The sequence below is a fragment of the Nomascus leucogenys genome, chromosome 1a (assembly GCF_006542625.1).
Source record: "Nomascus leucogenys isolate Asia chromosome 1a, Asia_NLE_v1, whole genome shotgun sequence".
Taxonomy (NCBI): Eukaryota; Metazoa; Chordata; class Mammalia; order Primates; family Hylobatidae; genus Nomascus; species Nomascus leucogenys.
In genome coordinates this window covers 55,661,012-55,673,386 of record NC_044381.1, presented here as the reverse complement: position 1 = coordinate 55,673,386, position 12,375 = coordinate 55,661,012, and the positions used below count along the sequence as shown (strand labels likewise).

Sequence of the window (12,375 nt, the reverse complement as noted above, 5' to 3'; positions counted from 1 at the left end):
GAAATGGGTCATCTCTCTAGGACAAGAGGAAAATTGCATTTGCCATCTGCAGAAAGAACACATACTATAATGATGGAGCTCTGCAAAGCGCAGGTCCTAAATATCAATTCACATGGCAAGAAAATATCAAAACAAACCCACCACAAAAATGTACTCAGGCTGATTGGGTATAACAAAAGTAAAGGCCACTGCTACTGCCATCACCCTTAACTATCTGTATGGAAATACAATCAGAAAAAGATGTTAAGGCTCGCAAGTCACTGAGAAGAGGATTTTCAAATCATTAAGTGAGGAAGATGCCTACACATGCCTACAGCACTTTCTCCCCTTCCAGCATACGCACTGCATCCGATTCTGAAACCCACTGGCCCATGACAGATTATCCAGCACTGGCTCACTAACTCTCTGCTGGTAATCAAGAACCAATCTCAAGTCCCTGCCCTCTGGAAAAGGAAGGAGAATTTTACATTGTGTTCAGTAACAATTTATTTTTGCTTTACAGACCAGAGTAAGTATTGCAAAAGAAAGTTAATCATCGCCTAAACACACACTCACAAATTCCTTCCTTTGAATGTATTAAAGCACCCAACTTCCCCTCTCACCAGCTCACAGCCACATGATGTCTCACAGAAGCACCAACTTGGAAGTTCTCTAAATCGTAAGGAAATGTGCAAGTCAGAGAATCTGAGGAACCTCTTTAGCATTTGTTTAAGAAAGATGTGATGAGGAATTAAATGGGTGGGTGGTATTCACATGGAAGGGATGGGTAGGGGGGCTACAGAAATCACTGGTAGACTGAAAAGTGAGTGGGTAAATCACAGAAGCATTCCTCTTTAGAAGCAACTAGATGCCTGCAGTTACCAGTAAATATATGGTGGTAGAAGATCTCACCAATCACCCTGTTGCCCCTACAGTAAAAGAAAATGTAGAAAATAAACAATAAAAATGAAAAAAATTTTTCAACATAAAAAAGAAACAAAAAAAGTTCTTCTATTTTTTAGCAAGTGATGCTGATAAAAAAAAAATACTTGGAAAGCACAATTAATTCATGATTTTAGTTTACCAAAGGGAAAAAAAAAATGAGGCTATCTCCTAGAAATATATATAACTATGTGTCTAAACATCACTGTTCACTTCCAGTAACAGAGCCAAAAAGTCTGGCTAGATCTCTTTTTCTTTAATTTGTGGGTCAATTATGTATGTATATACACACACATTGTATATGTGTGTGTGTATACACACACATTGTATATGTGTGTGTGCACACACACACACACACACACACTATAATGGCATTAGTAACATTTTCGTTCCCAACCGCACCACAATCCATTACTTGAAAACAACTACTTTATTTCTAAAGCATACATATTCACAACCCATGATTAATCCTGTAATAAAGGTGCATGGATTGTCAAATTTCAAAGAACTTGTGTGTGTAACAGCTTTCTATTGGAACAGCTGGATCAGTTGCTATTGGCTTTTAACTGGAAACAATATAAGAATGTTCAACTGAAACGTTGTCCCTAGAGAACAAATGAGAGGAAGGCAAGAAGGCAAAAACTGTTCCATCTTTAAAACGGAGTTCCTTTTACTGTGCCCCGGTGGCCCACAAAACAGCAAAGAGGAGTGGACAATGGAGAACATATGGATGATGCCTACTAGAAGAAAGCAGGGAATTTAAATTCACTTCCCCCAATTACCCTCCATTCTTTTTGGAATCCAGCTTTCCACACACATCCCTAGTTACTGATAACAGAATCATCGAGAATTGAGATAAAGATACAAAAGCAAGGATCTTTGCCTTCACAGAGCTTCCAATCCACTTAGAAACACAAGGTAAGTGGTCATAAGCAGTTTCTCATGCATAAAGGCAAAAAATGATACGTTCCAAAGGCAGACCTCAGATTCTCAAGATCATCCGCATTCCCCAGTCCTGTGATCCCCAGGAAGCTCCTACAATGGCCTTCAGATTATTTTGTCTCTTTTTGTGTATGAAGAGCCGATAGAAAACCCAAAGCCAGGAAAGATAAAAGTCAGAAGGGCATGTCAGTACGAGGACATCAGCTACAATACAAGAACTGTGCAAAGTGCTCAGTCTTTCCTGTTGGCAAATAAGACATAAGGAGCATCTCACACAGCACATTATTTGGCACATAGTAGGTGCTCATATTTGTTCATTTGACTAGCATTCTGCATGAAACTGTTCCTTCTTAAGTTGTGCCTGGTAAAAAAAAAAAATTAGAGGAAATATTTTTTAATAGCTGACAAGTATATGTTGAAAAAATGGATTTGAGATATCTTCATAATTTGATTTTTAAATAATACTAATTTTGTTCTTTAAAATTAACCATAAAGGCTTTTAACAAAATATTCTGCACTGATTATGGCTATGTATAAAGGTTAACAACAGAGCTGTATAGTGAATCCAATTTGGGATTCTCGGCACCACAATATGGACATTTGTTTTTGTTTGCAAAGCCCAAATTCATGACCACCTAGGATGTGTTAACTCATTTCATCGGTATGCCTAGGTCCTTTTTACTACACATTAGATGAGAAATCAGACAGATTTTTACATATCGGTAATGTAACAAATCAACGGTCATTGTTGAACAACTTCCTATAATTTTATTAGTAACCGCTATTCACACAAAATAGTGTTTGGGTCTGACAGCAGCTTTTTCTTTAATGTTACTCCATTCGGCAGAACAAGAGTAAACATTCACGGTTTACTGTAGTCAGTTATTGCCACAGATTTAATTACCAACAATCACACATTTTACCTTCTATTGCTATTTCACACTTCACTAGGATTAGGTCTGCAGAGATCTTAACATAACTTAAAAGGCATTACAAAAGTTTTCCTTTGAAAAATGTGACTGCCTCCCGCTCCAACCAGGAAATTTGACTTTTAAATTTGTTGCTTCACATACTTGTAGTTTCCTCAACCCAATACAGAGGAAACAGATTCCCTCCACCTTCTCAGGGAGAAAGCAATCCTAACCTCCTTATAAAATGGCTTCTCTCTCTTCCAAGATGTACCCTTTGAGCTCCCTATTTTCCCTCTACAACATCCAATCAACATTTCTACTAATATTAACAGAACGAATAACTCCCCTTAAAGAAAAATTAATATGAATGCTGGAATCAAAACCTTCCTTAGAGAATCTTGTTAATTTCTTTTCAAGTGTAAGTTTGCCTGGATCATAAAGAAAAATCTGTTCCTTTTTTCTGCTAAGTTTAGCACAGCACGCAGCCTCACAACTGCAAAGGCTGTTTCAGGTCCTAAAAAATTCATGGGTAATAAAAATCATAACTGTTTTTAATAGGCACTTCTGAAAACTGAACATAAGCCATTTCTCCTAAAGTAGAGCTGAGATGGTTTTCTTTTTTAATGAAAAAGATTCTACCAAATTTATTTGTATTAAACAAAATGGCTACTAAATTAGTCTTCTGGTTCTCCTTTCTAAACTTACTTTAAAATATGTGAATAGATAAACCTGCAATATTTTCACTGTTCAGCAGGGTTTTAATTTGTGTCAGATTTGCCATATGAAGAACTAGCATATAAGGGTAAGGATGGGACATTATATGGAGATCCAGACAATGAATCTACATAGTTCAATGCAAAAATCTTACTCTGAAGGCTCTATTATACAGTCAGAGTCACAGTTCTGATTTTTATGAGGGATGTTCCCACTTTGCTTTTCTGATATAAACTATAAGTACTTTGTTTCAACAACAACAAAAAAGGGAACTGTATCCAAATAAATCCTGACATTCGGAAACATGTTCAACACTTGGAAGCTAAAAGTAGCAAAAAATAAAACCTGTTGGTCCTTAAAGCAGTCTCATAAACACCATATTTTGCTATTTCTAGGGAGCTGCTGTTATTGAGGCTACTTAGACCAAGGCTTTCATTCAATGGTTCTGAGTCACAATCCTAGATGGCACTGACCTCTAGGTTAATCAGGCAATCAACATACCCACTCCGGTGAACTCTACTGAGGAGTAGTGGGAAGCGTGCTCTTTTCCAGATGTGTAGAAATTAACTCCCCATACAGCTTAAATTGGCTACAGCATTTCCAGCCTTCCAAGCCCCTTCTTGGTCTAAAACTGTACAACTTTCAGTACAAATGCATATCCTTCATATTAAAAATGTTCTAACTGCAAATCCTGAAATTCCGTATTTAATTATGGTGGCTTTCCAGGCTGGGCGGGGTCAGCTTGTAATCCAGCACTTGGAGGCGAGGGGCGGATCACGAGTCAGAATCGAACACGGTGAAACCCTCTCTAAAAAAAAAAAATTAGCCGGGTGGGGCGCCTGTGTCCAGCTACTCGAAGCTGACAGGAATGCGTAACCGATTGGACTTGCAGTGAGCCGAATCTGCCACTGCACTCAGTGGCACAGAGCAGACTGTTCAAAAAAAAAAAAAATTATGGTGGCTTTCCTCATGTTATTGTATAAGTCACTCATAAACACCCATTTAGTCATCACCTGTGCTCTGCACAGTATTAAAAATTCACTGAACCCTGTACCATGGAGAAAAATGTACGGTAAAAAGATGAGAGGGTTAAACTAGCCTCTACACAATAAAAAGTAATAAAAATATAGAATGGTTTTTCTTTTCTTTAAACTTTCATACTTTAAGCATGACTGTTATAATTCTCAAGTGCATCCAGTACAGAACAGTAATACACTGGTTCAATATGTACCATTAACATTTCCTATTCTGGAATGTACTTATAATCAATTGGCTCAAAGAGTTACACACAATTTTTTTAAGATCCTGATTATATCTGCCACAGATAAGAACATTATATATTCCTATGTTTCTATAAATTTATTCATTATTGTCTGGTCTAATTTCCAGCAGGAGGGTAATAAATAAATTCATTTACTCAGCCAATATTTATTGAGAGCATTCTACGAGTTAGATACTGTGCTTGAAGCTGCTATTTAATAGTGAGCAAAACAGACACAACCCCTACTCTCATATGTCTGCAGTGTACAACAGGAAGAAAATCTATGCTCATATATAAAATTCAGTTCAGAAGACCCAAGACAATTTAAGGTCTTCCATTTAAGACTGGCCTATCGCGACCAGCCTGACTAACATGGTGAAACCCCAGCTCTACTAAATGCAAAAAAAAAGCCAGACGTGGTGGCGCATGCCTGTAATCCAAGCTACTTGGGAGGCTGAGACAGGAGAATCGCTTGCACCTGGAAGGCAGAGGTTACAGTGAGCTGAGGTCACGACATTGCACTCCAGCCTGGGCAACAAGCAAAACTCAGGCCGGATGCGGTGGCTCATGCCTATAATCCCAGCACTTTGGGAGGCCAAGGCGGGCGGATCACAAGGTCAGGAGAGATCCACCACGGTAAAACATGTGTCTACTAAAAATACAAAAAAAAAAAAAAAATTGGCCGGGCGTGGAGGCAGGCGCCTGTAGTCCCAGCTACTCAGGAGGCTGAGGCAGGAGAATGGCGTGAACCCAGGAGGCGGAGCTTGCAGTGAGCCGAGATCGCGCCACTGCACTCCAGACTGGGAGCGAGACTCTGTATCAAAAAAAAAAACAAAAAACAAAAAAAAAAAACAAAACAAGAGCAAAACTCCATCTCAAAAAAAAAAAGACTGGCCTAAACTTTGCCTGTTTCAATAGCGATAATTCAATCAATTAAAGGGGTTCACTAAATCTTCCTATTTGATAATTAAGATCTAAAGAGTAAAAGACTTCAAAAACATGTAAAATAAGAACAGGTTAATAGGAAAAAAACATTTCTTCTAGGAACTGAAAAAAATTTCAGGATAACTATATGTAACATGAAGCAGGCATTCAAGGCCACTTGTATTACACAGACTTACAGACAAATTATATTAAATGAGGTTATCTATGTACCACCAATGGAAATATTTAGTGAATATTCATGAAAATTAATCAATTAAAGAAAATATGTGCTTTACACCTACAAAATATATAAAAACATTAACTGAGTTAAAATGAAGTATGCTCTTGTATATCTACATAGAATACAAAGAGTAAGTTTTGAGTGTCAAAATAAACACTAATATAAATGAATTCAAAGAACGAGTAAAAGACAATAAGAAAATAATTCAAAATTTAATGTAATAGTCTTATAGTGGTAGATTTCAGGGTTCACGTTTCTAAAGTTAAAATAAAATATATACTATATAAGCATATGGAATAAATTTGGAAGACTGGCACAGTTGCCGAATATAAATCAAAATAGCCCAAATTTTACCGCCATACTTTCATTTAGTCAGGTACCCACTACTTGCCTTTTTAAATGTCTCCGTATTATTAATATACAAAAGTAAATAATTATATGAGCAAATGCAAGGGTACCCACTTTTATCCCTGTCAAACAAATCCTCTTCCATTAAAATGGTATCAAGCCTTGAACTAAAATTTACTTTGAAAACAATTTTATATTGATTCTCATTTCAAAATAGTTATTCCTCCATAAACTAGTTAAAAATATTAGTAGATCTTTAAACTGTGAATGGATACATCTTATAATCTCCTCTAGATAGGTTTGTTTAAATGACAGAAGGAACCAGAACATTCAGTCTACTCATCGAAGCAGCAAATCAGGAATTCCTCAAATGAAATTCCTCCCTAATATCTTCCTTGTTGAAATCAACCGTCCTGGATTCAAAACCTCCTGAAATCACACTCATACACATACACGCACGCACAAATCCACATTTAGCGTATATCACTATATAAATAGTGTAAGTATTGTAGTATTCATGTTGCAAAAGCAACATACCAAGAACATGAAGCAGTAGCAATTATTGCATGATGTTCCGCTAATAAGAGGGAAAAAAAGTTCTCCACACTACCACCACTTTAGCAGTAAAATTGGTTTACACTTTTTCTCAGAAAATTATCTCCAAGTTCATTTTTAAAAGCACAGCGTTATTTAAATACACAGTATGGAATTAAGCATCCATGTAAGTGTATTTCCCTTAGACATTCAAACCTAGGCCCATTGAGAAAGCCCCTGGGCTTTAACTCTTAGCTGCTGGGAAACTCAGAGCTGTCACTTTTCAGGCAAATAGGGTTGGCTGGAGAGACCTCAACTGCCCAGTTCACAGTTAAACAGAAAGAAAGACTGTCAACAGGGCAATAGAAGAAAAAAAAAACACAATTCTTAAAACAAGTCTCTCTAAAATACGTGCGTTTCCCCTTAATCATACACTTAAACACTCTATATATTTCTTTTGTTCTTTATTTTCTTCTCAATCTTGAGAACTCAGAAAACATTCAACTGCCTGTTTTCAGCCATTAGAAGTAGCTCAAAACGAGAATTAAAAAAAAAAAAAAAAATCTTTACTTTCCAACTGCAGTTTGCCTCCTCCCTGGCTTCATTCCCCTAAGCCCACTTCTTTCATCCACTGCTTTGCCTTCTGTTCTTTATAAACATGTGCATATTTATCTAGTTGAGTTTCAAAATGAAGACATAACATAAAGAAAGCATGTTATGTGAATTAACTATTAGTAACTATGTGTGTGATCAGTATATTTTGTTCCCGCTTGTAAATGATCCGGTACATAAGCAGTTCATTCCCAAAGGCAATTGGTTCCTTGAGCCAGCAAATGGAATGCTCAAGATAAGAAAGAAAATGCATGCTTCTCACAAACACCAACTGACAGTACAATATTCTTTTCTTACAGAAATGTTGAAGAAACACATTTATTATACATGCAAATATCCAGAACACAAGTGCAGACATTTTTCAGGCCTGTTACTGCAAAGCTGTTTGCTCTTCCTACCACAATAGCTCAGGGTTCTGTCACTGTGGCTTGTATATGAACCCTGATCGCCTGATTCTGAACATCCTCTCAGAGATAATCATCAATAAATTTATATCTGAGAAATGGCATTTTCTTGCTAACTTGGTGTTAAAGCAGAATTTTTTTTTTCAAGACTAGAGGAAAATTTTTCCTGTATGCTTCCCGTTTTTCCTTCTAGCCCAAATTCCAGATATTAAAATGCTATCTGTTTTAAACAAAAGGTTTCTATTTGTTGCCAAGAGAGTGACTGAGAGACTGCACTGGTTTTCGGTAGTAACTATCGTGTATTCAGGCCTACATCTAGGTTGCCTCATTAAACAAAAGATACCGGTCGCTGTCAACAACCACACAGCACAACGCTCCCCTACCCTCATCTTTATCTAGAAGGAATGGTGCAGACGAGAATAACGCCTGTCACCATCCACTAGCCAAGAAACTCTTCTAGGCTCCCTCCTTTCGATGGTCTAGTGGCTAGAGAACAGCACTTGTGTGACACATTTAGGCTTGCCCTCCCGCCCCGCCCCCAATACACAGGCCCTTTCCTCGGAGGGCCAACCACTTGGCTTCCTCACCATCAGTGCTCCGGGAATCCAGTTACGAGTCTGCCCACCGTTCCCCCATTCCCTCTTGACCCCAGAGGGCACTGATAATGGATGCACACTGGCCACCCCACCGCAGGCCATTCCCCAACGTGCCCCGGCTCCGCTCGCCACCCACTGGGCCACACACACACGGCTCCCCACGTCACCACCCCATGGGGTGCCGCGGCCACGACACTGGAAGTTCAACCCCTCTGCCCACCTTTCCACCACCGCGCCTCTGGCCGGAGTGATCTGCCATTTAGCAGATGCACAGCAGATAAGGCACAGCCCTCAGGGACACGAAAAGGAACAAGCCAAGGCACCCGGCAGGGGAGCCCCGACTCCTGTGCTGCGTGTGTGTGTCGGTGTGTGTGTGTGTAACGCGCCCGCGCGGGTGAAGGCAGTGGCCGGGGGCGCGCCTGGGAGGGTAGGGGCGAACCGCGGGCGCCTGGGGGCGGGGGGCGCCGAGGGCAGCTGCCCCGCAGGGCCAAGGATGGTGGGCTGGGGGCGCAGAGGCCCGGCAGGGCCCCGGACGGTACTCACCGAGCAGCAGCAGCTTGAGCTCCCGGCGGGCGTCCCGCTTGTCCCTGCGGAGCTGCCGCTCGATCTCGTCGTTGATCCGCCGGGCTTCCTTGGCCTCCTCGCTCAGGCAGCACGCCATGATGGACTCCAGAGTCATTCTTCCAAAGTGCCTCCGCTGCAGCCCCGCCGGCACCCCCTGCTCACAGCGCGCACACACACCCTCCCGCCCTCGCTCCCTCGAGGCAGCGGTGGCCGCCGAGCCCCCGCCGCCCGGGCGCGCGTCCGGGACGAGCTCCGGGAACCGCCGCGGGGGCGGCGGCCAGGGCCGGGGCCACCAGGTGGGCCGGGGGCGCGGTGGGAGCGGATGGTCTGGGCCGACGGGAGAAGCGAGGCGGACGCGGGAGGCGGGCGCTGGCTCGGGGGGCGCGTGAGAGAAGGCCGCCGCGCCCGGCCTCGCTCAGACGCCCGCGCCTCCTTCCCCGAGAACGGGCGGCCCGCCTCGCCCCCCGAGCCGCCGCCGCCTGCGAGGCTCCCCTACGCCGTGCGCCTGGCGGCGAGAGCTCATCCACCGGAGTGTCCCCGCAGCGAGCGGCCGCCGACGGCTCCCCGCGCCCGGCGCGCCCGCTCCTCGCCGCCGCCTGACACGGCTCCCGGGCGCCCTCGGCCCTGTCCGCGCCCACCGCCCGGCTCGCGCGCAGACCCCGTTCCCGGCCCGCCCGGCAACCGCGCGCTCCTCCGCCTCCGCCTCCGCCTCCGCCCCCGCCCCCGCCAGACGCCCACCCCCTGCCCCGATTGCCAGGCACGGAGCGGCTGCTCAGTGCGCGCCCTCCCCCTCGCCACACACACACATTTTCTTCTTTCTCTGAACTGGAGCACAGATCCGGGAGGGAGAAGGCGGCGGCAAAAGGAGGAGGGGGAGGAGGCGGAGGGGACGGGCGCGGGAGGAGGGAGTCGGGAGGCGGTGCCGCCTGGCCCCTCCTGGAAGGCTTTCCTGGGCTCGCGGCCGCCGCGGCGCGCCTCCCAGTGCGGCTCTCGCCTCGCCCGCGCGGCTCCCGGGCTGGGCCGGCCCCCGCGGGCTCTGCGGACGCCTACTGCTCCCGCACCCTCCGCAGAGCCCGCGGGCGCAGCAGTCACGGTAGCCCCCGGCCGAAGTCGGGGCCGGACCCGGCCGCCGACGCGCAGCCGGAGCCGGCGGCCGCTGTTGCGTGCCAGGGCCGCAGCCGAGCTGCGGCTGCCGTCCGGCCGGGCGTGGTGAGGCAGGAATATGGCGGCCTCTGCCTGCCTCAGCCCACCGGCCCGGGAGCGCGGCCGCGGCCCCTGCTGAAGTCGCGGGAGGCGGCCCCGCACGCGCTCCCTGCGGTGCCGGCGCTGGCGTCCGCCGTTCCCGGGTTGTGCCTGTCTGCTCCATGGGGACGCTCGTCAGCCGCTTCTGTGTTTCCCGTTCCTATTTCTAAAACGCCATTCGGTTAGAAACTCTCACGTCACCTCTGACCCCGGTGCAGTCTTAGAAAATAAGGTCCTCTATACTGTGTGGGGCTACTGGGGAAGGGAAGGAATTGGCACCGGTGCCCGCAGGTGTAGGGGGAGATTCACAGGCGAAGCTGTTCGCAAAGTAACGTGAGATAGAAATCTAAATCCTGAGCAGAGAAAGGAAGCTGCCCAAGTTTCCAAGAGCCTCCCGATAGGTTCCAACTTTTCATGCCTTTGTTTTTTTCGTGGTTGTTGGTTGTTTTTGTTTTTGTTTTATAAGTTCTCTTGTTTCTGACAAGGCACAAGATGTTTAACCGCCGAGTAATCGAATTTACCCTTCTAAGCTGAGATTGAATTATAGATGACTTATGGGAAAATGTAAAATAATGTGGAATAAAAGGAAAGGAAAGAATGAAATAGAAGAGAAACTAAGGTGGCCCCAGCAAAATGGCATTCTAGTTTTTTTTATTTGCAATATGTGATTGAGGCAGTTAACTGTCGTATGCACATTTCATTGTGATCGTCTACTGATACATAGCACACGAAAATAATCTTGTTCAATCAGGCCCAGGAGGTGAAACTCATATTGCTTCCTGCCTTAAAGGAAACTGAGGTCTTCAAAAAAAAATGTCTTTTATGAAGAGAACCGCTTTTTCACGTTTCATGTGTTCTCTGAAGTGTCCCTGGTGCAACCTGCTGATCCAGAGTGTAAGGTACGGTCATGACTTTGCTTTTGCTACAGATCAAGAACTCATATAGGGTTCTTAGACAACAGGTGTGTAACTTCCTTCTTTCTTTCATTTGCCGTTACTCCACCCTTTCACACACATACACACACTCTAAACCACGATTTACATCAAGCAAGTCAAGATATAAAATATATATTTTAGGTTCTCTCTTTAAAACCTAGAAAATAATTAAATTTCACCTTGCCCTGGAGAGCAGAGAGGGCAAACCTCAACCCTTTTATGTGAATGCCTACAAAGAACAGCTAGACTTGCTATGAAATTAAAATTTAAAATCAAGTGACTAAAGAAATTAAAGATTGGAATTCAGTATGCAAAAATAGAAAGTGGCTTGAGGAGAAAAAAATTTAAGTTTGCATCCTCCGAATATATGTATGTATATGAGCTTTGGAGAGACACAAAACACTGGAAAACCAAATGACAGAAAGCTTAAAGTCTGGTTACCTACCCTGGGATCCTCTAAGACTTTTAAAAATGTCTTTTAAAATGAGCCATCAGGCTATCAGGTAATATATTTTGACTGAATTGTCCTATTATTTGATGAATTCACCTGTTTCAGCGGGCTGTAGATAGAGTCAGAGTCTGTTTTGTCCCCCCTGTATCCCCCCAACATCATGAACACTCCCTGGCAACTTAGATACTTGAATGGATACAATGAATCAATAGGAGAATGTTTCAAGTATTGGGGAGAAATCAGGAAGTAAGAAAAACCAACACTCTACAGTGATAAAGCCATATATGGGTGTCAAGAAGGAAACAGGAAAGGAAATTCCAAGTCTGAGCCCAGATCTATCCAAAAACCTTTTCATATTATCTGGAGAGCATTTGCCAAGCAAATATTCCTAGAGACTAAGTCCAACAAATGGAACCCATGTAGAAACAACTGATAGTTGACCATGTTCTCCAAGCACATACTCTAAAACATGCAACTAAACAGGGATTATGTTACAAAATCCCCGTTCATTCAGTCAACAAGCATTTATTTATTGCCTACTCTGTGTAACAGGTGAAGGTGCAGGATAAGAGAGATACTAAAATGAATAAAATACAGTCCTTACCCTCCACAGCCTTATAGTCTTATAATGAGGCTCTAAGCAGCTATAATAAAAGACTAAAATCAATTTGTATAAAATTTGGAGTGGAAGTAACAATATAAAGGTATAAAAAGGAAGAGGAGAACTGGAAAAGATATGGCAGGAAAAGGGGCATTGAGATGCATCTTAAAGAAT

At 43.5% G+C, this 12,375-nt stretch overlaps 1 protein-coding gene across 1 annotated transcript in view; it reads right to left on the bottom strand.

Annotated features, from left to right (window-relative positions):
• Window positions 1–9,654, bottom strand: part of GNAQ (G protein subunit alpha q) — a 320,596-nt gene extending 310,942 nt beyond the window's left edge. Inside the window, exon 1 of the mRNA XM_030809646.1 lies at window positions 8,952–9,654. Within this exon, the coding sequence (XP_030665506.1) occupies window positions 8,952–9,087 (136 nt within the window). The 5' untranslated portion in view covers window positions 9,088–9,654. The remainder of the gene's footprint in view (window positions 1–8,951) is intronic.
• Window positions 9,655–12,375: the final 2,721 nt, after the last annotated feature.